This window comes from Oryza sativa, chromosome 4 (genome assembly GCF_034140825.1).
Source record: "Oryza sativa Japonica Group chromosome 4, ASM3414082v1".
In the NCBI taxonomy this organism is placed as follows: Eukaryota; Viridiplantae; Streptophyta; class Magnoliopsida; order Poales; family Poaceae; genus Oryza; species Oryza sativa.
In genome coordinates, this window is record NC_089038.1 from 18,361,268 (window position 1) to 18,386,150 (window position 24,883).

Here is a 24,883-nt window from a genome sequence, read left to right on the forward strand (position 1 = left end):
TGTAGGCGCGGTAGGTCTGGCTCGGCGCGGATGGTGAGGGAGCGCAGAGAAGGTGGAGGCAGTCGAGGAGAGCATGTGGGGAGGAGGCGGGAGTGGCCGAGGAGAGCGCGTGGGAGGAGGCGGTGGTGATTCTTGACCACTCCACTCCCTACCAGCCCTGCCGGCCCCGTGAACAGTGACGATACTCTTGTCGGCGGGGCGGTGCCGCTCTTTTCGGACACAGATCTTGCTCACGCCGCTAGTGCTTGTCGCTCGTCCGGCACGCCCTGTCGCCGCTTCCCATTATCATCCGCACGGGCCATTGCTGTGGAGAAGAAGGGAAGGAAGGGCTGAAGGGGGAAGAGGAAGGGGAGAGAGAGGAGGAAGAAGAGGCGAGGATGACAAGTGGGGCCCACATGCTAAGTCAGCCTATTAGACTAGGTCAACGAGCCATGTCAGCATAGGATCAACATATTTGATATTATTTATTATATATATATTGAGGGATACGGATTCGATTGGACTTATATTTGACGGAGTCAGAGTGAACTTATTAAAAAAAAAAAAAGGGACCACCCGTGGATTGGACCCCAATCTCGCCTCTTACTCGGCCCAATCAAACAAGGTCCCTGGAGCTCGAGACCGGAGCATTTTATCCCCTCCGTACGAAGGAATTCGCCGGCGGCGAGCGCGAGCGCAGTGGTCAGTCGAGTGATCCACCCGACATCGGAATCCACCGGCGCTTCCCCACGCTTGCGCCGCAGCCACCTCGTCCACTCCACACTTGCCTCCGCGCCACCTCTGCCTCTTCTTGGTTCCGCCTCAAGAAACAACCCTAAGCCGCCGGCAAATCGCCGGCCGTTTCCTTTGAGGTATATACGTCGCCTCCACATCCTCTTCTTGGTTGAGATGACCGAGTAAGAAGGCCGCGTATTAGTTAGAGAGATCCTGTTGGGAATAGTCCCACATTGCTAATCTAGGGGGAGTTGAACCAACTTAAAAGTGGGGGGAGCCCCTCACCTCTTAGAGCTAGCTTTTGGGGTGTAACAAGGCTTTCTCCTGGTTTTGGGCCAACAGATCCAAGAAAAATCGCTCAACCATATGATGGGTTTACTAAGGTGCCTGTGCATCCAAATATGTCATTCCAACAGATCCTGTTAAAGTTAGTTCGCTTTGTTTGTACACTTGTTTGCACCGGCAATTTCAGATTTTAATTCATATATAATTGCAGACATTTGTGGAACATTGGTTTATTTAACCAGCATTAGAATTGAGATATGTAGATTGTTACATTACTTCAAATTTTCTGCCTACAGAGTACAGATTCAAAAGTTTGTCTATGCTAACTGATTTGGAGGCAAGTAATTAAATAAGTTACTATGTTCATTAATGTTTTGTAGATGAATAAATAAATAAATAGGTTATTTTCTTGCTTGTTCTTATTTGTTTATCTCATTATCTGCGAAGATAAGTAGGCAAACTGGAAACACATTCAGCAAAAGGTTTAGCATTTCATTACTGTCTGTATGCTTCGCAGACATTTTGCCATGATGTGGTTCATTATAATTTCCTTAATTTTGACCAGGGATCTGGATACCTGCTGAACCTTGAGATTACCTAACTAGCACTGCTGCGTTTCTCAATGGAGCATCTCTCGGAGGAACTAATCATCGAGATTCTCAAGAAGATTACAAGGACAAGCGACCTTAATTCTCTTTCCCTGGTGTCGAAGCAGCTCTACACTATCGATGCAGAGCAAAGGGCTGCTATACGCCTTGGTTGTGGACTTGCAACAGAAGATTTCTTAGCACTTTGTTCCCGGTTTCCTAATTTGCTCAAAGTAGAGATCGATTACTCTGGTTCAACACCTGGTAATGGGAACCATATCGACAACCAAGGTCTCTTTGTTCTTTCATCTTGTTGTACTTTGCTTAATGATATTACCTTAACCTTCTGCTCAAAAATCAATGATGCTGGTATTGTTTGCCTATCTTACTGCAAGAAGTTGATATCTCTAAAGCTTAACTCCCTACCAGAAGTAACTTCAAGTGGGCTTCTCATGCTATTTTTTGGTTGCAAGGCCCTATCTTCTCTCTTCATTAATGATTGCAAGGGAATTGCTGGCAGCACTGAGTGGCTGGAGTACCTTGGCACTGATGGATCATTGGAAGAACTCGTCGTCAACAATTGCCAGGAAATAAGCCAGTATGACTTTTTATAGTTTGGTCGAGGATGGATGAAGCTTAAGAAATTTGAGTTTGAAAATAAGGAAAGCTTGTGGAAACACTTTGGCCCCAGCCATGACTCCTCGCACAATGCTAACTGTGTGTATAGATATGATTTGTGCTGTCAGAATTTGGAGGACTTAAGGCTGGCTCGAGTTATAACAGAGCCAGAAGGCCCAGAAACTGGACTACGTTTTCTGCTGAGGAAGTGCAAGGCGTTAGAGAGACTATGCCTGGAGTATGTTAACGGTGTTATTGACAAGGACATGATTGTGCTATCCCAGAGCTGCAAGAACCTTAAAAGCATCTCACTTTGGATGATACCTGGACTCTACCATGAACCTGATGGCATAGTTTTCAGAACGGATCTTACAGATGAAAGCCTTGAGGCTCTAACCAACAACTGTCCTTTGCTTCAGGATGTTGAGCTCGCGTTTACAGGTGTTGATCACTGGGAGCCTCCAGAAATAGGCTTCATACAGGAGGGACTTGTGAAGCTCATGCATTATTGTCCAATCCGTACTCTCACACTAAACGGTGCCCTCTTCTTCAATGACAAGGGGATGAAGGGACTCTCATCTGCACCATTCATGGAGACACTCAGCCTCGTCGATTGCAAGGAGATTACTGATTCTGGAATGTGCTTCCTTGTGCAGTACCCATGCCTGACTGATCTCAAGCTCCAGCATTGTCCTGGTTTGACAGATGTTGGAATAGCTGAGCTTGTACATGCGCAGAAATTACAGTCTCTGGTTGTTGATGGCTGCTGTAATATATCTGAAAATGCTGTGCAGTGTGCAGCTAGATCAGTCCAGTACTTTGTCAACTCTGCCGGATCATGTGCTGCCCATTTTAAAAGACTGCATTGATTGAAGCTGTTAATTCGTTGCTGACCGCACACCATCGGTGGATATCTCAGATGGAGCTGTTGCTTTTGCTGTTAAACCATATCGTCTCTGTGATCTGATTTTTCAGTTTTCACTGTCATTTTTGAACTTGATTTTACTTTGCCCCTTTTGTTCCTGTTATTCTCTCTAAGCATAAGAGCAACTGAGCAAACCATATGATGATGTACTCTGCAGGCATCTCATCACTCTGTGTCCACAGCTAATGTTCAGAAGAGTAGTCTCCAGCGATCGGAATTTTTCACTTTGGCGTCAAACTTGTTGGTATCCTTTGCATTTATCGTGGTTTTCAACTTGTTATAGTTTTAGTTGCAAATATATCTTTCATCAAATTTGGGAATGCCTGATCAGTTCTTACACATAAACAACATTTGGCTGGTACTACGTGTAATGTGTAATCTTATCCTGAGTTGACCCACACTCCTAAGTGAGCAAACACTTTTTTACAGCGTAACATGTGAGCAAACGTGCTGCTGTAACAGTTGTGCTTCAGGTTCCTTCTTTTTTCGACTTCTTTTTTCTATTAAGGCCCTGTTTAGTTCTTAAAACAAAAATTTTCACGCTGTCACATCATATGTTTGGACACATACATGGAATACTAAATGTAGGAAAAAAAATCAATTACACAATTGCGTGTAAATTGCGAGACAAATCTTTTAAGCTTAATTGCGCCATGATTTGATAATGTGGTGCTACAGTAAACATTTGCTAATGATGGATTAATTAGGCTTAATAAATTCGTCTCGCAGTTTAATGACAGAATCTGTAATTTGTTTTGTTATTAGACTATGCTTAATACTTCAAATGTGTGTCCGTATATCTAATATGACAACCAAACCTAAAATTTTTCCCCAACCAAACAAGGCCTAAATGGTAGATGCGTACACCCCTACACACACATTATCGCTAATATGCCACCTAACACATGCTAAAAAAACAAAAACCAGCAGCGCATTCCTGATTTGACTAAATTCATGTGAAAAGTCCACTTACATGTGTGTAATATTCATGAATTCAAGGACTTTAAACTCTAATGCGTCGAGTCATGAAGCTACGACTTCACCACATCTCTGTGCTTTACCAGGTTCCCGTATTGCAGGTATTTTGTTCTTTTCTTTCAATCTTATATGTTAGGGGGACCTATAACCCCACGGGTAGTTATAGGTCATGCCCATGTACTCTCTGCATTCCAGAATAAGTTGATCTAATACGGAATATGTCGGATCAAGATCTGGTGCAGTTGTTACTATGACTGCAACTTTAGCAGTTGCAGTGCAGCCGATGGATCAAAAATCAACGGCTCAGATGGAAGGAAAATACTGTTCAGAAAACACTGTAGCAAATCTGTACTATAGCGATTACTGTAGCATCGATGGTGCAACAGGATGACAGAGCGAATCCGGGCGTTGGCTCATCGATCCAACGGCTATAACATGCTCCGACTGCTAAAGTTGCAGTCGTTACTGCTACAACACCATATCTCAATTCGAATATGTCATATTATACTCTAATCTATAGTACTTGGATTATGACCTATGGGACAATTTTTTATGGGAAAAAAGTCCGTGTTACACCTAGAAATATTTTATTAGATCACTTAACCCTAAACTATTTTGGCTGATTTTACCTCTTAAATTGCTAAACATGATTTATTTTACAGCTTAGTGGCATGCCCCCATATAGAAGTCATATTTTAAGATGAATTTTTAAGTCATAGGTGACAACACTACCAAAGTTCCAAAATTCTAAAAATATTGAGATGTAAACTATAATGCATCTATCAATCCTATCAAATTTCAATGCAAAAATACGATTTACATAGAATAAAAAGGAGAAATTTCTTTACAGGGTACCATGAACTATTTTCAATAGTCCAAGGGTGTAAAATGAGGCAGCAAATAGTCTGTGGGTTAAGTGATCAGTTAAAATAATTTGAGAATGTTAAATGGACTTTTTTTTTTACAAATTTAACTTATGTGAATAACAGGCTTTCACAGATTCTAACCAAAAAAAGAAGTTTTCTTGTTCTTTCGAAAAAAAATTGGCATAAGTAAATTTTCTACATTTCATTAAATTTCAATTTTCTTTCCAAAAAAAAAAACGACCCAAAGGTCCAGGAGGCCGAGGCCCAATTACGCGACACAAACAACGCGAGTTTTTTTTGTTTTTAGATTTTTTTTTTTTTAATATTTACAGAAATATTATAGCGCCGAAAAAATTTGCAAAACTAGACCCTGCCGCCCTTCGCAAGGGCGGCAAGCCGACGTGGCACACGGCGCCGTGTGCGTCTTGACGGCGCGCACGGGCCGCGGGGAGCCGAGGGCTTGCCGCCCTCTGCAAGGGCGGCAGCTTCCTCTCTGCACAACGGCTGGAAAGGACTCCTGTTTTTGGAAAACGTAACAGCGAAGTGTAGGAATGCGAGTCCCGAATATAAACAACAACATATTCAGTTTACAACCATATAGTACAAGAATGTAAAGAAAAATAAAGAGATGTCTGCTCTACTGGCCGTGACTCGCGCCGCGACCCCGCTTGGTCCTCCGGGCCTGTGCTCGCACGTGGTCCTGGGAGTACGTGAAGCGATCCGGTGGGACAGCACGGGTAGCGCGAGGGTCTGGGAGTGGGGTGGAGGGCGACTGCTCCTGCGTGTGCACCGGCGGTGCGCCTCCAAGCTGTGAGGGACCGATAATGTCCGGGAAGTCGAAGTCACTAATGTCGAAGTGCGTGGCGGAAGCCCACCCGTGCTCGGACGAAGTCCCGGTAGGACCCTGCCAAGACGTGCCGGGCGGCTGTGACGAAGTCCCGGCGTCCTGCCAGAACTGCGCAGACAGCGAGGCCGACACACCTGCCTGTGACGATGACCCCGCAGCCTGCCAGGAGTGGGCGCCCGGCGTCGTCCCAGGCTGAGCGAAGCCTACACATCGACGACGCGACACTTGTAAGCTTACACATAAATTGAGTATCAATTGATTGATGATGTACAAATAGACCTTGAATATACGTACCTCCGAAGGGAGGGGGTGTCGGCGTAGGAACGTGCGCAGCTGGACGAGGAGCAGTCGGTCGGGGACGCACCTGTGGTGCTGCGTCTGCCTGAGCAACGTCGGCAGCACGACAGGTCAGCGCACGGAGAACCGAGCGCATCGAGTCCCGTATCCGCGTGTACGTCGACAGGTGCTCGTCTGCCCCCACCTCAATCCCCGCGCCTAACCGTTGGATCGCCGTTGTAGCATCAACGACGACCCTGTTGCACTCAACGGCCTGCACGGTTAATTACAACGTAAATATTCGTAGCCTTTGTCCAACAGAAAGGATGATGAGACGATGGTGCGATGCAAGGTACTCACCGCACGAGCGAAGTCCTGGTCGCGGTGCCTGGCGTAGAGGTCTCTGGCGCTCGCGGCGTGGGCCTGTTGCTCCGTCGGAGCGTAGGTGACTCTAGTACGGGTGCGTGGCTGATACCAACGTAGGTACGCCTCATACCCCTCCTCCGTGTGTGGCTCTCCCGCGTGGTCCACGACCTCCTCGGTAGCAAGCAACCAGTCGTCGAGAAAAGGCCCCAACTTGGCAGGCCAGTGACCAGCTGAGTGCTGACCCTTGCGCGAGTACCTGCAAATTAATGTATTGTATTAGGGCAAACGACAAACAAAGCAAATTATTATGGACAGCCCGATGTTAATGCAACATATTAAATCGTAGTAAAACGGCTTACCGGTGAACGGCAGCCGTGACGCCCGCCGGAAACGGGACTGGAAAGGACTGACGGAAGCCGAACTGCCGCATCACGCGGTAAGGTGCGTGCGGCTCGACACAGATGTCGAACACCATCGGAACCGTAGTCATCCAGTACGCCTGGTCCCTCGTGCAGAGTGTGGACAGGCCTAGCGGCGCCCGACTGTGGGTAAGCAAGGCACTGTAGGGCTCCCACACTACGTCCGTCGGCAGAAGGCGGTCGAACTCCATCACAAACTCCGCGTACGACCGCCTAACCTGCACGTGAGCCCATCGGCGCTGCAATACAATAAGGTCAGTGTGACGTAGGATGAAGTTAACAATAGTAGGACAACATTACCAAATACTAGCGACGTACCTGACGCCGGCACCACAGAGTACCCATCGTTGGGTAGTCGACCGCCGGTCTGTTCTCGTACAGCGACGCGTCGTAAGGGTGGTGCTCCACAAGGGGGCGGCCGATCGCAATCCTCTCAGCCGCCCAAAGAGAAATGAAGAGAGGGCACCCACCGAAGATCGCGCCAGGGTCCGTCCTGGTACAAGCCTCGCAGAGGCCACGGTACTGAGCCGCCAGCAACGCGGAGCCCCAACTCCACTGAGGCACCTCACCGACCGCGGCGTCGGCGATGCTCCTGGCGTAGTGCACGAGACCCCGGTCGACCGAGTGTCCGTGACTACCACAGAACATCACCCACCCAAAAAGCCACAACAAGTACGCCTCCAAACAACGGCTGAAGGAGTACTCGTCGGCCTCCTCCGGTAGCTGGTCAACCTGCAAGCGTTGGATGAAATGTTAGGCACTTTACAAGTTACGTACATAATACACGTCAGTTTAGGTAGAAAGAACTTACAGTGAACTGAAGCAGCCACCTCTTCGTAGGCCCGGTGTTGCGGTGCTGCTGCAACGGCTCGAGCGGTAGACCTGGTAGGCGCTGCACGGGTGCGAAACGTGCCGTCAGCTCGTCCTTCCAGTCGACACCCATGTCAACTGGCCCGACAGCGTCTCCCGCGAGCGGTAGCCCCAACAAGTAAGAGACATCCTGCAGGGTAGGGGCTACCTCACCGCACGGCAGGTGAAAAGTGTGCGTCTCCGGCCTCCACCGGTCGACCAACGCTGCTAGGAGGGACCTGTCCGGGTCCCAACGTCTCGTCACGTCGTCGTCGCCGGTCGCGGCCTCAACTAGCCGAGCCAACGGTAAGAGACCGGCCTCACGCAACCTGCGAAAGCGAAATAATACCAGACGTTAAAATGAACACATTGCTAAGCCCCCTCCACCGTAGTAAGGTAAGCCCGGTGTCGTGAACACAGTAAAACCATACCTCTCGACGAAGGAGTCGTGAACCAAAAGTCGCTCACGTGACGACCGTGGACGGAACGTCCCAAGCTGAGCCCCCTCCACCGCAGTAAGGTACGACCGGTGGCGCTGATCTATCGCCGGATCCAACAACTCAGGATGTGCCATCTCTGCAAGTAACGTGTTACATGTTAGGGTAAATAAGAAGGTAATAATATAATTGTAAAAACAAGTTATCTGAAACGGAAGAATACTTATAGAGACATGCAAGAGTGCAGATTATTGAGAACATAACTTTCGTTACACAAAGGCACGTAACGAGAATGAAATAACATAAAACAAAATTACAAGCCGTAAAACATAAAGACATTACATGCGGAAGTCTAACAAGTGGTTCGCAACACAACACAATGCGAACATATCGATAAGTTCGAACGAAATTACAAGCAAAGCCTTTTGCCAACATACAACACACGAACTACACCACGTAACCGGTCGTTCCACGTGAACGTCTAGGACGGGGTCGCCTTGAAGTAGTGCCTTCACCCGTAGGGCGAGCTCCATCTGCTGCTGATCCTGATAGACCTGCCTCCGCCGCACTTGGTTTTTCCTTGTCTTTAGGACAATACTTGTAGGTGTGGCCACGTTCATCGCATTTGCTGCACCGCTTCACCCTGCCTGCCTCCGACTCATCCATATCGTTGCGGATGCGCCGAGTCTTCCTCCGTCCCGCCTTGTCTCGGAGTTTCGTTGGGTCAGGAATATAGATTATCAGATCGTTAATCTTTGTGAACTCCCCAGCTACACCGAAGCCAAAAATCTCGCCACTCCATGTGTGATATATTGCTTGCTTGGAGAAGTATTGTGACACATATACTGCATCTTGGATGCCACACTCAGATGCCGCGGAAATGACATGGGTGCATGGCCTGTGGAGCAGCGTCGGCTTTCTACAGGAGCAGTGACATGTGCCGTCGTCTTTGAGAACGCACTCCTGCTTTACTCTCTTGCGGTAGATACCCCTGCCTGCCTTGTCTTGGCAGAGTACCTCAAACCTGTGTTGTTGGGTACCTTGCACTAGAGCTCGATGTTTCATGGCCTTTGCACGCCACTCCGCTAGTTTTTTCTCCATGAAAGTTCCAAATAAAATGTTGTTGTTCGGCATAGAGGGAAAAACTGCTTGGAACCGCTCCCTGAAATACTTGCATGTCCCATGTAAAATGAACTCCACTATACCAACTAGTGGGAGTCCACGGACACCGCGCATCACCCAGTTGTAAACTTCCGCCAAATTTGTTGTCATTATACCATATCTAGCACCACCTGTGTCATAAGTCTTAGCCCATTTCTCTTTTGGCTCATTCTCAATCCACTGAGAAAATTTTCGAATTTGCTCCCCAGTTCTTCTAACCAATGTTACACTGTCTGTTGGGAGAGCTCCGAGTGCTTGAGGAGGGTCAGGTACAGCGGCCGCTGGTCTTGTTGCACGCTGGTCACTACATTTGCCTGTCAACTCATCTAATCTCTTCCAAAGCTCATTGAATTTTTTCTCCTGGTTCTGATTGCATAGCCTCTTGAACATGTTCATCAACTCCTTGTTCTTAAATTGCTTGAAGAAATTAGCTCCCATATGACGCATGCACCACCTGCTTTGTACATCTTCCCACTGGCCAGGGTATCCTCTTTCCATAGTCCCAAACTTTAACTCTTCTATCGCTCGAAGCATACCGGCGTGCCTGTCATGTATTAGACACACATTGGGCCTCATACCAACAACTTCTGTCTTAACCAGATGGAGGAACCAGTACCAGCTGTCGGTGTTCTCGCTCTCGACAAAAGCAAATGCCAACGGCAATACCTGATTGTTCCCATCTACCCCAATTGCCGTTAGTATCTGGCCCCGATACTTCCCGGTCAAAAATGTGCCATCAATACAAAGAACTGGACGACAGTGCACGAATGCCATCTTGCATGCATGTAGAGCTAAGAACGCTCTTTGCAGCACAGTCTTGCCAGGATGTTCAATTGAGGGGAATGTCTTGAGTGCACAAGAGGTCCCAGGGTTTCTTTGTTGGATAACAGATAGCAGACGTGGCAAATTGTCATATGAGGCTTCATAAGTTCCAAATCTCATCTCTATTATTTTCTGTTTGGCCCTCCACGCCTTGGCATAGCTAATTGTATACTTGAAAGTCTGTTCGATATGTCGGATTATTGACTTCGGTTCATATGCCAGATTGTCCACGACATGCGCATACATCTCAGATGCAACAAATGCACATGTAATGTTCCTGTGGTATTTTTGAACACCAGGTAGATAACAAGTATGTTTCGTAACGACCGACACTGTCCAGTAGTCCTTCCATTTCCCCTTATAGGCGTGCACTCTCCACGGACACCCATCTTTTTCATTAACACACCTAACTTCATATTGTGTCCGGTTAGACTTGGCAACCCAAAACTCCCTATGAAGTGACACTGCATAATGCTTCACCGCCTCCTTCATGTCTTCTCCATTACCATACCTCGCTCCCTCGATAATCTCGTTTTCCTTGTACTCCCATCTCACATTTTCCCCTTCAGAGATGACCAAACCAGAAAAATCATCACTAGCCCATTCAGCTGGATTAATATTGTTCTCGTCATCATCTGACGAATCATCTTCCTCGACACGCTCGTTGTCACTATCCTCTTTTTCCATTTCGTCCACAATGGCACCCACAGTCTCCCCCTCGTCAGCCACTCCACCAGGTTGCATGCCTACTGGAGCTACTACTGGAGCTACTCCATCTTCCTCTGGTGCGTTGACCTGATCCACTTCAATCTCATTCACTTCTGCACTTGGCCCCTCGCCATCATCCATGTTCATCTGTACACTTGGATCCTTCGGATGAACATACGGAACCATAGCTAGAGGCCACCCACGTTGCAATGCATTCTCCACATACCATCTCCACATCCCAGAGTTTTGAACCGGCATTAGTTCCCAATAAAAACCCTCTGTTGCCCGACTTACTACAACATAGATTGTAATGTCACTAGTCTGTGGATCAACTCCCAAGCCCCGCATCAACCATTTTTTTATAGAAGGTACACTCCTCTCGGCTGGCCTATCAATTCCCCTTGCTGTTACAATAAATTCTGACAGATCTACCCCAGTTGGCCCATAACGGACGTTTCCTTGACCATGGTATAGTTGAAATATAAGTTTACTGGACATATCTGCAAAGTTAATTACTAGGCCGTTATTTTACATAATAAACGACTACAGTGTAATATCTTCTTTGCAACGTACCTAAATTTTTATATATTCTATTGCAATGTTACTCAACAACATTTAAAACTACAAACCTAATAACTACAAATACTACAGATCTACTAAGTTACCTACATGGCTACATCTAACAATATATATTTATATAGTACCACAGGTAAAACTCTATTTCATACAATGCATTTATCATATATTTAGTCACGTATATAATCTACGAATATTACCTGAAATCGAAGTTTGAAACTGGCAGGGCTTCGCCTCTTCTTTTCTTCTCCTCCCCTTCTCCTTTTTTTTTTTTTTTTGATGTGGAGAGGTTAGGAGGGAATGGGCTCCTCAAAGGAGCCGGCTGGGCTTTATAGGCGGCCAGGCCTGCCGCCTTCTGTAAGGGCGGCAAGGGGGTCCTGCCGCCCTTTGCCAGGGCGGCAAGAGGGCAGGAGGGGGCAGGAGGACGGCCGTCCCGCGCCGTCCAGCGCGCCGTGTGCCACGTCGGCTTGCCGCCCTTGCGAAGGGCGGCAGGGTCTAGTTTTGCAAATTTTTTCGGCGCTATAATATTTCTGTAAATATTAAAAAAAAAAATCTAAAAATACAAAAAATTCCAAACAACGCGAGGGTTTATACCCTCTCCGCCGCCGGGGGAAGGGGAAGAGCTCTCCGCCGCCCGCCGGTGCCCGACATTGCGGCATCGGCGAGCGCGAGCGATTCATCCAAGAATCGATCGAGCTCGAGCGGGGGCTTTCCTCCACCGCGATCCGCCGCGGCCACACCTACTCCTCCACGGTCACCTCCTCCCCCGCCTCTTCTTGGTTCTTCTTCAAGGAACAATCCCTCGTCGAGGTATATATATTCATCTCTATGTCTCGCCGTTGCTCCTCTACCTTGCTCTTTCAGTTCTTGGCTGAGAACTCGGGATTACCGAGGAAGAAACCAGTGCGTTCTGTGATACAAAAAAAAAAAAAAGAAATTTTGATCTTTGGCTCAGTTGCATGATGTCTCTACCTGGGCGCTTCGAAACATGTTAATCCAGCAGATTCGTGTTGCAGTTTGTCTTGTGATTTTGTTAAACTTAGGCTGCTTGTTTCATCAATTGCCTCGTAAATTCCAGGTTTTAGTTTGTATAAATGCTGATGTTTTTTTTATTAATTGATTTGTGGAATATTCGTTTGTTCTTTTGGACAAGCAATTCTAAGATTGTAATTCGTTTAGTAGTAGATCACTTGTTTATCAATTGTTCCTGTAAACCAAGATACTACATAGTTTGTTACATTAATTCCCTTCTAGGTTTGCAAAGCTGCTCTGTGTTAACTGATTTCGAGATAAATTAATATGTTTCTGCATTTATTAATAATTTTATAGATGAATAAATAGGTTACATACTTGATCTATTTGTGAAGATAAGCAAACGAACCGTGAAGCCCAAACATGTACATGAAAAAGCGAAAAGTTTTTTGTTTCGTCAGTATAAATATGCGACATGAATTTTCCATCATATATTCATGCGGTTCATTATGATTTCATTAATTTTAATCTAGGGCTCTGGACAACTGCTACACCTTGAAAGACCTAACTAGCTCTGCTGTATTTCTCAATGGAGCGTCTCTCCGAGGAACTGATCATAGAGATTCTCAAGAGGATTACAAGGACAAGCGATCTGAATTCTCTTTCTCTTGTGTCGAAGCAGCTCTACGCCATTGATGCGGAGCAAAGGGCTACTATTTGCATTGATTGTGGACTTTCAACAGAAGATTTCTCAGCACTCTGTTCTCGGTTTCCCAATTTGCTAAAAGTAGAGATCGGTAACTCTGGTTCGACACCTGGCAATGGGAACCATATTGACAACCAAGGTCTCTTTGTTCTTTCATCTTCTTGTAATTCGCTTAATGATCTCACCTTAAGCTTCTGCTCAAAGATCAATGATGCTGGTATTGCTAGCCTAACTTACTGCAAGAAGTTGATGTCTCTGAAGCTGAACTCCATACCAGATGTAACTTCAAGTGGGCTTCTCTTGGTAGCTTTCGGTTGCAAGGCTCTATCTTCTCTCTACCTTAATGATTGCAAGGGAATTGCAGCCAGCACTGAGTGGCTGGAGTACCTTGGCAGTGATGGATCATTGGAAGAACTCGTCGTCAATAATTGCCCGGGAATAAGCCAGTATGACTTTTTAAAGTTTGGTCGAGGATGGATGAAGCTTAAGAAATTTGTGTTTGTAAACAAGGAAACCATGGTGAACCACTTCATCACTCGCCATGACCCCTCATACAATGCTAACTGTGTGTATAAATATGATCTGTGCTGTGAGAATTTGGAGGATTTAAGGCTGGCTCGACTTCGAACAGAGCCAGAAGGTCCAGAAATAGGACTACGTTTTCTGCTAAGGAAGTGCAAGGCGTTAGAGAAACTATGCCTCGAGTATGTTGGCGGTCTTATTGACAAGGACATGATTGTGCTATCCCAGAGCTGCAAGAACCTTAAAAGCATCTCACTTTGGATGATGCCTCGACGCTTCCATGAACATGAGGTTCTTAGGATGGGTTTCACCGATGAAAGCCTTGAGATGCTAGCCCACAACTGTCCATTACTTCAGGATCTCGAGCTCACATTTGCAGGTGTTGAGGACTTGGAATATCCGGAAATAGGCTTCACACAGGAGGGACTTGTGAAGCTCATGCATTCTTGTCCAATCCGTTCTCTCACACTAAACGGCACCCTCTTCTTCAATGACAAGGGGATGAAGGGACTCTCATCTGCACCGTTCCTGAAGACACTCCGCCTCGTCGATTGCAAGAAGATAACTGATTACGGAATGTGCTTCCTTGTGCACTACCCATGCCTGGCTGATCTCAAGCTTCAGTATTGTTCTGGTTTGACAGATGTTGGAATAGCTGAGCTTGTACATGCACAGAAATTACAGTCTCTGGTTGTTGAAGGCTGCTCTAATATATCTGAACATGCTGTGCAGGGCTCAGCTAGATCAGTCCAGTACTTTCCCAACTCGGCCAGATCAGGTGCTACCCATCTTAAAAGACTCGTTGATTGAGGCTGTTAATTGGTTGCTTTTGCTGTTAACCCTATTGTCTCTGTGATCGGACTTTTCAGTTTTCACCGCCATTTTTGAACTTGATTTTACTTTTCCCTTTTGTTCCTGTTATTCGCTCTAAACATAAGACCAACTGAGCAAAGTATATGTACTAGTAGTACTCTGCAAGTCTGCAGGCATCTCATCATTGTGTCCCCAGCTAGTGTACTGAATTTTCGTGTCAAACTTGGTGTTGGTGGTTTTCAGCTTGTCATAATTTTAGTTGCAAATATATATTTCATTAAACTTGGGAATGCTTGATCAGTTCTTACACATAAACAACATTTGGCTGGTCCTAAGTGTAAATGTGTAATTTTGTCTTGAGTTGACCCACACTCCTGAGTGAGCAAACATTTTTTTACAGCGTAATGTGTACAAACTTGCTGCACTTGTGCTACAGGCTCCTTTTTTTTTCTTCGATTACACGGCTGATGCATATGGATTTACACCACTACACACGCACATCCACGAATTCGCTCCTTAAAACACGCTTAAAGAGACGAAAACCTGTAGTACATCCTAATCTCGCTAAATTTCTATTGAAAGCTCACTTGCATGTGTAATATTTGTGGACACTAGAGCTTTGACATGATGGGTTGGTGATCTTGTTCCAAGGGGTTAGCCATGTCCATGTACAATACAATGTAGTGGTATGTATATCCACTCTGATGTGTTTTTAGACCTAAGCTCTATAAATACCAGTTGTTAGAGTGTGTAACTTGGTCCACCACCTATGGGCCACAAAGAGTCATGCATGTTGGGTTTGCTATCCCATAGGTTCAATCAACTCGACCTACAATTTCACATCATAAGCTTACATAACCTAAAAGATTAGTTTGACGGAGAAAGACTCTACACCTTTTAAGATGTGCTACTTCATCATTAATTAGAAAATTTGGTCCGAATTCAGTTTACTCTTAAATCAAGAAACATTTAGAACTGAAGTATTACGATGAGCGGTGACAGCAAAGATCTGATTAGTAGCATTATGAACCTATGGGCGACGTTACTCTTAAAAATAATGAGTTCGGAGATGAGGGGAAATAAAATGCTAAATTTGACTACGACAGTATTTGGATGTATTTGAAAAGATTAAAAATGAAATAAGGGACGTTTTTTTTTAAAAAAAGAAAGTCTATGTTACTCTCCCAAAATATTTTGTTGGATGACTTAACCCCTAAACTATTTTTTTCTCATTTTACCATTAAACTATTAAAAATTATTTATTTTACTGCCGAGTAGCATTTCTCTTTGTGCAACTTATATAGATAGAAAAAAAACAGAAATTTTGTTACGAGTAACATGAGTCATTTTAAATAGTTTGAGGGTGTAGGTTATGTGATCGGCTAAATAATTCAAGGAGTAAGATAAACAATTTTTCAACAATGTTTAGTTTACATGAAAAATAGGGTTTCACACAATATAAGAGGAAAAAAAAGAGTTCTCCATTTTTTTTAAAAAAAAAGTTGCGATAAGGTGAATTTTCTACATATACTATTAAAGTTTAATTTCCTTTCGAAAAAAAAACATATGCTGGTATTTTTATTCTAACAAATAAAGAAAATGAAAAAAAGGGAGAAAAAAAAACAAACGACCCAATGGGCCAGGAGGCCCAGGAACGCGACACGAGCGACGCGAGGGTTTTATCGCTCTCCGCCGCCGACCGGAGTAAGGGGAAGAGCTCGCCGCCGGTGCCCCGACACTGCGGCGGAGCGGGACTGCGGGAGCGAGGTGGCCGCGCGCGAGCGAGGCTTTCCTCTACCTCCGCCGCATCCACCCCTCCTCCTCTTCCTCCTCCACGATCACCTCCTCCCCACCCTGCCCAGTTCGGCTGGTCCTCTCCCGCCCGCCTTCTTCTTGGTTCCTCTTCAAGAAACAATCCCGGCCATCGATCGCCGATTCCTTCGAGGTATGTATCTACCTTGCGCTTTCAGTTCTTGGCTGAGGACTCGAGATTACCGAAGAGGAGACAAGTGCGTTCTGAGATTGAATATAAAAAGGAAATTTAATCTTCGGCTCAGTTGCATGATGGCTCTTCTACCTGGACGCTTCTAAATATGTCGATCCAGCAGATTCGTGTTGCAATTTCTTGTGATTTTTTTTTAAACCTAGCCCTGCTTGTTTCATCAATTGCCTCGTAAGTTCCAGTTTTTAGTTTGTATAAATGCTGATGTTTTTTATTAAATTGATTTGTGGAATATAATTCGCTCGTTCCTTTGAACAAGCAATTCTAAGATTTTACTTCGTTTAGTTGTAGATCCCTTATTTATCAATTGTTCCTGTAAACCAATATATACATAGTTGCTACATTTATTCCCTTCTAGGTTTGCAAAGCTACTCTGTGTTAACTGATTTCGAGATAAATTAATAGGATTCTGCCTTTATTAATCGTTTTGTAGATGAATAAATAGGTCACATACTTGATTTATATTTGTGAAGATCAGCAAACGAACCATGAATCGCAAACATGTACAGGAAAAAGCGAAAAGTTTTATGTTTCATCAGTATGAATATGCTACTTGAATTTTCCATCATATATTCATGTGGTTCATTATGATTTCATTAATTTTAATCCAGGGCTCTGGACACCTGCTACACCTTGAAATACCTAAGTTGCTCTGCTGTATTTCTCAATGGAGCATCTTTCCGAGGAACTGATCATAGAGATTCTCAAGAGGATTACAAGGACAAGTGATCTGAATTCTGTCTCTCTTGTGTCGAAGCAGCTCTACGCCATCGATGCGGAGCAAAGGGCTACTATTTGCATTGGTTGTGGACTTTCAACAGAAGATTTCTCAGCACTTTGTTCCCGGTTTCCTAATTTGCTCAAAGTAGAGATCGATTACTCTGGTTCGACACCTGGCAATGGGAACCATATTGACAACCAAGGTCTCTTTGTTCTTACATCTTGTTGTACTTTGCTTAATGATATTACCTTAAGCTTCTGCTCAAAAATCAATGATGCTGGTATTGCTTGCCTAACTTACTGCAAGAAGTTGATGTCTCTGAAGCTGAACTCCATACCAGAAGTAACTTCAAGTGGGCTTCTCATGGTAGCTTTTGGTTGCAAGGCTCTATCTTCTCTCTACCTTAATGATTGCAAGGGAATTGCTGGCAGCACTGAGTGGCTGGAGTACCTTGGTAGTGACGGATCATTGGAAGAACTCATCGTCAGCAATTGCAAGGGAGTAAGCCAGTATAACTTTTTAAAGTTTGGTCCTGGATGGATGAAGCTTAAGACATTTGAGTATGAAAACAAGGAAAACTTTTTTAGTATTCACCCACGTTATGGCTCATCAGTCAAGGCTAACACACATAGATATGAACTGTGCTGTGAGAATTTGAAGGATTTGAAGTTGGTGCGTCTTGTAACAGAGCCAGACGGCCCAGAAATAGGACTTCGTTTTTTGTTGGGGAAGTGCAAGGCGTTAGAGAAACTGTGCCTGGAGTATGTTACTGGTGTTATTGACAATGACATGATTGTGCTATCCCAGGCCTGCAAAAACCTTAAAAGCATCTCACTTTGGCTAAAACCAGAACATTACGTTGTTGGTGGTCATATAGAGTTCAGGACAGGTTTTACTGATGAAAGTCTCAAGGCTCTAGCCCTCAACTGTCCTTTGCTTCAGGATGTTGAACTCACATTTACAGGTTGTGCGCACTGGGATCCCCCTGAAATAGGCTTCACACAGGAAGGACTTGTGAGTTTCGTCGAATCTTGTCCAATTCGTGTTCTTGTGCTAAATGGTGCCCTCTTCTTCAATAACAAGGGGATGAAGGCCCTATCCTCTGCACAATTCCTGGAGACACTCAGCCTTATCGATTGCAACGAAGTAACTGATCATGGGATGCGATTTATTGTGCATTTTCCAAGCTTGATTAACCTCACACTCCGGTTTTGTCATAATGTGACTAATGCTGGTCTGAGCGAGCTGGCTCATGCACAAAAATTACAGTCTCTGGACGTTGGTGGCTGTGGTTACATTTCCCAGAAAGGTGTGCTGGGAGCTGCCAAATCAGTCTACTATGAAGTGAATTGCAAAAGTCTTGGCCATTATAAGAGGATGTGTTGAAGCTGTTAAGTCATTGCTTAGAGTGCATCATTAGCATTAACCAGTTATCTTTTTCTCGTCTTACTATTCACCATCATTTTGTACTTGCCAGTACTTAATTGCTGTGGAAAGCTCTAGCATAAGAACGTGTTATGGTGTAGATTGTGGAATGAACGAAAATCCTCAGTGACTTCCAGCACTAGTGTTCTCAAGATGGTTCTGCTTATTTTGTCTTGAATGAAGTTCAGAATTCATCTTTCACCATCATTTTGTACTTGCTAGTACTATCAGTTAGTCTTTTTATTGCTGTGGTCCGCTGTAGCATAAGAACGGCTTCTTGTGTATTTTGGAAGATGGCTCAATGAATGAAAATCCTCAATGATTTCCAGCAATGATGTTGTGAAGATTATTCTGTTTATTTTACCTTGAAATTCATATAATTCAGCCTCAGGATTTTCGTTTTCTGCAACCTTTGGAGTCAAAACTCGCTATTCCTCATTGCCTTCTGACCTAATTTAATGCGGTTTTCAGTAGGATATATCAATAATCAATAGTTGAAAATGTTGGATATGTATGTACGTTCAATCACTAGGGATGAATTGACTGTGTGGGAATAATGTATTTGTACAAATTTACCATATTTCTTCCGAGCAACACTCTGAGAGTTAACTAATAGAGACTCTTTCAACGGAAAGTTTCATTTCAAAATTTAAAATTCCGACATTAACTAAAATTTTCAAACTTCGAATTCAAACTTCCAAACTCAAAATTTAAGACATTGTACATTTTTTAAAAAAACAAACTCCTGCTAAAATATACTCCATCCATCTACCTTTGATAGTCATATTTCATCTTAACACATGACCAAGGATAAGTAATTTTACTTATCATACATTTGAATATGCTACTAATCATTCCTCGTAAACAAGCGATTCATTAATATTTACATTTTTCGATGCCCATGTAGCCAATCTTGTGTGGAAGAATAAAGAGTCACGTATTAAATCCGAGAAAGTCATTAAGAGGATAGGTTGTTGGATTGAAATATGCCTATCAAAAATAAATTTTTCAGATTTGGAAATATGACTATAAAAAATAGATGGATGGAGTACTAAAGTTATTAACGTGATTAATTTAGAGAAAAAAAGTCGCTAAGCGTGTCATTATGGCGGATGTGAGATAGCGGATGTACTAGCCGCCCTCTTTAAAGTGAGTGGTGATTATTTTGAAAAATGGGCTCGGAGATAAAGGGTGATAAGAAATTAAATTTTAGTAGCATGATATTTTTGATCTATTTGAAAAGCTAAGAAAATGATTTAAGGGACAATTTTTACTTCACGTGAACAATAGGCTTTCACACAGTGTAAGAACTAAAAAAAATAGAAGTTCCTTTTAAAAAAATAATGTTGCAAAATGTACATTTGCAATATATTATCAAAATTTTCATTTGCTTTGGAAAAAAACATATGCTAGTATATATAAAGGAGGGGAAAAACATTGAAAAAGAATAAAGAGACCATAGGGCCAGGAGCCCAGGGCCCAACAAGAGGCCCAGGACGCGAGGGTTTTCTCACTGGAATAAGATCACTTTGACTCCCTCAACTGACCACCGAATCTAAATCGTATCCCTCAATCGCAATACCAGAAATCTTGAACCCCCAACTTACAGAACCGGTACAATTTGACTCCCTTGGTGGTTTTGGAGAGTGGTTTTGCTGATGTGGCGCACACCTGGCAGTGTTGACTTGGTCTTCGTCCCACGTGGAATTGACATGGCGCTTACGTGGCATTAAAATTTAAAAATATAAGCAGGGCCCATTTGTCATTCACACAAAAATAATTGTAGGCCCCACTGACATGTGGGTCCCACATGTCATCCTCTCTTTATCCCTTCTTCCTCCTCCCTCTCCTCCCTTCTCTATCTATCCCTCTTTCTCACATGTGGGCCGCCGGACCAATCAAACCGGAAAGCCATGGCGACCACGCCGACCACCACCACCACCACCCCCTCCGCCGCCTGCCTCCTCATCCCCATCGCCGCCGCATCGCGCGCTTCCTTCTCCACCCTCGCCCTCCCGCGATCTCCCTATCCCTCTCCCGCTCCGCCGCCGCCGGTTGCCGCGGCCACCTCGCCAAGCCATGGCGACCACGCCGACCACCACCACCACCACCCCCTCCGCCGCCGCATCGCGCGCTTCCTTCTCCACCCTCGCCCTCTTGTGATCTCCCTATCCCTGTCCCGCTCCGCCGCCGCCGGCTGCCGCGGCCACCTCGCCGGCGCGGCCTCAAAGTGCAAGGGCGCAGGAGCGGAGGAGAACAAGAAAGGGCAGGAGCAGGAGGAGCAGGAGTAGTAGGAGGCGTCCGCGACGGTGGTGGACGGCGCGGAGGAGGCCGGGAAGGAAGAGGGGGGAGGAGGAGGAGGGGAGAAGAGCCCCGAGGCGGTGGCAGCGGTGCTGAAGGAGGCGAAGGCCGCGGCCGCCGGTGGCGGGTGGTGGGCCGGCGTCGCGTTGGAGATGTTGAAGATCGACTGGTGTCACGCCCTGAAGTTTCCCCCTTTTCTTGCTTTAAAAATTGGTTAAATAAATTGCTCGAAGAAATTGTTTAAATTAACCTAGAGCTAAAACCCTAATTAATAAATGTATTTAATAATCGATTTCGGCGTGGTGGGATTTTTCTTGAGTACCCCATGTCACAATATATTAACAAGATTTTTAGTGGAATTTTCAGAGCCTTGGAAATAATTTTAACCAACTAAAAATGAGCAAGCGCAATATTATAATCCAAGGAAAATCCTTTTTCTCTTTTTTTCTTTTCTTTTCCCTCCTTTTCCTTTGTTGGGCCGTCGGCCCATCCCTCTCCCGCTCGGCCTTCCTCTTGTTGGGCCGGCCCATGCGCCCCTCCCTCCTCTCTCTGGGACGTCGACAGGTGGGCCCCACCTGTCGGTCGTCTCCCACCTCCAGCCGTTGGAGCCGGAGCTCCAACTGCTGCCGCCGAAACCGCGCGCCGCCGCCTCCTCCGCGTCTCCCGCGCCCACGCCGCGCCGCTCCCGCGTCCTCCTCACGTCGCCGCCTCTTCCCCCGCATCTCCCGGCCCGCGCGCGCGCTCGAGAGGGTGGGATTCTCTCTCTCTCTCCTCCCCACGTCGCCGGCCAAATCGGGAGGGTTCCCGGCCACGTCCTCCCCTCCCTCGCCCATAAAAGCACTCTCCCGAGCCCCCTCTTTCATTTTCCCTCATTTGCCACGCTCTCCCGTGCCTCCTATCGCGCTCGCGCCGCTCGCTGCTAGCGCCGCCTCTTGCCGTCGCCTTCGGCCGCGCGCCACCGCCGCTAGAGTCGCCGCCGCGCCAACCCGCCACCGCCGTTAGCTTCGCCGCCGCAAGAGCTTTCCCGGCCACCGCCTCGCGTTGCCGGAATCCCACCGGAGCGCCTCTCCCCTCGCGAGCCGGTGAGTTTTTCCCTCCCCTCCATCTCCGGCCGGCAATTCAAGCCGCCGTGGTCGTCGTCTCCTCTCCTAACGCCTCTCCATCTTCTCCTAGGGTGTCGCCGCCGCCCGTCCGTGCCTCCGCATCGCCGGTCATCGCCGCCATCTTCATCCTTCGCGCCGGCCGCCGTGCTCACGGTGAGGAGCTCCTCTCCTCTCTCCTTCCCTCTGTCCCGCACGCGCTGCCGCTCCCTGCGCTCGCCATCGCCTTCGGCCGCCGCCGCCGCCTCCCGCGCCGTCGCTTGCCGTTGCCGGCGCTCGCGCGCCGCCGCCGCTCGCCATGGCCGACCGGCCGGTTTTGAAGCCGAGCCGAGCCGTGCCTAGCCGCCGCCGTGCCGTCCGATCGGCCTCCCGGCCGATCTGGACCGTCGGTCCCGTGGACCGGCGGTGGACCACCCGCGTGGTCCCGGTCCACGGTGGACCGACCCCCTTTGAGCCACTGACCCGTGGGCCCCGCCTGTCGGCGCCGCCCCCTCCCCTCGCTGACGTCAGCCCTGGGTATTATTGCGCAATAATTGATTAAGGACTTTTTTCTTTATTAGTAAAAACACAGTTTATCTTCTAAAATTTATAACTAATTCATCCGAGCTCAGTTTAAGTCCATTCAAGTCTCAGTAAATCAAGAAAAATGCAAAGAATCCATTAAAAATGGTTTTGTTTCCTGTTTCAGTAGTCTTATAGCATGTTTTGCTTGTGTGCTTTGTTTGTCGCGTAGATTTCGGCCGTTTCGTCGATCCGCGGTTTCGTTGCTGAGGTCTCATCAGTGCGAGAGCAAGGCAAGTCATGCATTATAATTGATCATATTGTACCCAATTTACAAATATCCCGCATTTCTATTAAATGTTGCATTCTTTTACAATGTCATGTGGGATGGGTCCTATTACCCAGCCATATATTGTTTACCTTATGCCATTGATAACTTGGGTATCAAAATGACTAGATGTTGGTTTAGGAAATGCTTAACCATGCTTAGTTCAACTAGCACACACATGGGGATCACATTATTACATTGACTTTGACCATGAGCATAGCTTTGGATTGGTGCCACCGCAATGGTGTTAGTTAATTAAAATACACTGAATGGTGGGCTGTGGGTGCATGGTTTTGCTGGTCGCACCCATGGCAATTAAGGACCGGTTCACGGGAAACCCTGGGAGACTTACCGTGCTTACCACAAGCGGGAGTGGGTAACTGCTTGATCTGAGGTATAGCTCAACCCTTTCCTAGGCACCGGTGGCGAGGGTGGGCGTGATGGAGTTGGGTCGGCCGGGGTATCCGGTTGTCCAGCTGCCGGATTCACCGCGGCGCAAGAAGGGACCGCCCACTGCCTTTTGAGGGGTGGGGGTGAAACCTTAGCGTGGTGTGGATGGTTAGGGGAGGGTTATGCGGAGGGTCTTGTCACGATTTCCCCCTTTGCAGTATCATGGTGATACTTCGGGGCATGGCGACATGTGTGGAATCGTGTCTTGTGGGTACAGTTGTACACCTCTGGCCAGAGTAAAACTATTCGAATAGCCGTGCCCGCGGTTATGGGCGACCAACCAGATTCACCGTGATTAGTCTCACCCCAAGTTTAGTTTAATAAACTGGTGTAGTTCAGGTGGTTGGTTGGGCCTGTTGCAACGTGGTGTAGCGTTGGACTGTTTAATTACTACTACTGTTTTATTGCTTTCAACTACTGTTTTTAAATGCTAGCCTTATGCAAAAGAACCCCTAGCCTCCTTTGGTTATATCCTGCATCATACCTCCTCTTCCGGTATGACTTGCTGAGTACAGTGGGTAGTACTCAGTCTTGCTCTCTTTTCCCACACACCAGAGCTGAAGATCTTACTAGTTGGAGCTGTTTTGTCAAAGTTGGTTTCGTCGCTGCCGTCAAGGATTGCCTGTGGAGTGGAGTCGCCCGCTGCTGAAGTCAAGCTTCCCGGTTTAGCTCGCTTTTATCTTTTCCGCTGCATTTGTAATCTTTTCTATTTTTGTAAGACGTGGATCTGTATGTCAACAATTGTCGTTTGTGTACCCTGACTGGTTCTGGACAGGGATTTAATGCACATTCAGCTTAGAAATTCTGGTTCGAGAATTTCTAGGCGTGACAACTGGCCGGCGCCTGCGAAGGTGGTGGGCACCACAGGCGTCGTGCTCGGCGTCATCGCGGGCTCCACCGCCGCGCTGCTCTCCGTCAACGCGCTCCTCGCCGAGCTCTCCGACCGCACCGCCGCTCGAGCCCTCGCCTGCCGCCGGCTCATGTCAAGGGGAGAGAGAGAGAAATAAGGGAGAGAGGAGGAAGAAGGGTGGTGAGAGAGAGGATGATATGTGGGACCCACATGTCAGTGGGGCCCACAATTATTTTTGTGTGAATGACAAATGGGCCCCGCATATATATTTTAATTTTAATGCCACGTAAGCGTCACGTCAATGCCACGTGGGACGAAGACCAAGTACGTTAACACTGCCACGTGTGCGCCACGTCAACAAAACCACTAAGGGAGTCAAATTGTACCGGTTTTGTAAGTTGAGGGTTTAAGATTTCTGGTATTGTGGTTGAGGGATACGATTTAGATTCGGTGGTCAGTTGAGAGAGTCAAAGTGATCTTATTCCTTTCTCACTCTCCGCCGCCGGAGTCTGGCGAGAGAAGGAAAAGAACTCGCCGTCGCCCACCGCGGGCGAGGTGGCCGGCGACGGCGTCCCCTCGAGCGGCGCTCTCCTCCACCTCCGCGGCACATCCAATCTTTGTCCACGACCGCCTTCGCCGCGCCCTCCTCTCCTCCCCGGCGACGGCGCCCGCCTCTTCTTGGCTCTTCCGCCACCCTCAGCCCCGGCCACTGGTTCCTTGGAGGTATATATACGCATATATGTCTCGTCTCTTCTCCT

General features: G+C 46.5%; 3 protein-coding genes and 1 pseudogene across 3 annotated transcripts; 3 read left to right on the forward strand and 1 right to left on the reverse strand.

The window, feature by feature from the left end:
• Positions 1-610: 610 nt before the first annotated feature.
• On the forward strand, positions 611-3,557 carry LOC9268128 (F-box/LRR-repeat protein 14-like; annotated as a pseudogene).
• A 1,903-nt stretch (positions 3,558-5,460) lies between these two features.
• LOC112938795 (uncharacterized) lies at positions 5,461-11,500 on the reverse strand. Its single transcript, XM_066310096.1, has 8 exons — positions 8,696-11,500; positions 8,162-8,304; positions 7,693-8,059; positions 7,200-7,613; positions 6,860-7,120; positions 6,457-6,699; positions 6,115-6,370; positions 5,461-6,023 (listed from the first exon to the last, which is right to left on the reverse strand). The coding sequence occupies exons 1-8, from the start codon at positions 11,354-11,356 to the stop codon at positions 5,611-5,613; spliced, it is 4,758 nt and encodes a 1,585-aa protein (XP_066166193.1). The 5' UTR covers positions 11,357-11,500; the 3' UTR covers positions 5,461-5,610.
• A 524-nt stretch (positions 11,501-12,024) lies between these two features.
• On the forward strand, positions 12,025-14,737 carry LOC9270476 (F-box/LRR-repeat protein 14). The gene is made up of 2 exons (XM_015779019.3): positions 12,025-12,244; positions 12,940-14,737. The coding sequence occupies exon 2, from the start codon at positions 12,996-12,998 to the stop codon at positions 14,442-14,444; it is 1,449 nt and encodes a 482-aa protein (XP_015634505.1). The 5' UTR covers positions 12,025-12,244; positions 12,940-12,995; the 3' UTR covers positions 14,445-14,737.
• A 1,416-nt stretch (positions 14,738-16,153) lies between these two features.
• LOC4335592 (F-box/LRR-repeat protein 14) lies at positions 16,154-18,927 on the forward strand. The gene is made up of 2 exons (XM_015778550.3): positions 16,154-16,392; positions 17,061-18,927. The coding sequence occupies exon 2, from the start codon at positions 17,117-17,119 to the stop codon at positions 18,554-18,556; it is 1,440 nt and encodes a 479-aa protein (XP_015634036.1). The 5' UTR covers positions 16,154-16,392; positions 17,061-17,116; the 3' UTR covers positions 18,557-18,927.
• The last annotated feature ends 5,956 nt before the right edge of the window (positions 18,928-24,883 follow it).

Bases quoted from the DNA above. Each gene is read 5' to 3' on its own strand.
- LOC9270476 (XM_015779019.3), top strand. From the start codon at position 12,996: ATGGAGCGTCTCTCCGAGGAACTGATCATAGAGATTCTCAAGAGGATT.
- LOC112938795 (XM_066310096.1), bottom strand. From the start codon at position 11,356: ATGTCCAGTAAACTTATATTTCAACTATACCATGGTCAAGGAAACGTC. The intron at 6,700-6,859 runs GTCCCGTTTCCG...CGCAAGGGTCAG, and splicing joins GCTTCCGTCAGTCCTTTCCA to CACTCAGCTGGTCACTGGCC. The intron at 6,024-6,114 runs GTACGTATATTC...GTCGATGTGTAG, and splicing joins GACACCCCCTCCCTTCGGAG to GCTTCGCTCAGCCTGGGACG.
- LOC4335592 (XM_015778550.3), top strand. From the start codon at position 17,117: ATGGAGCATCTTTCCGAGGAACTGATCATAGAGATTCTCAAGAGGATT.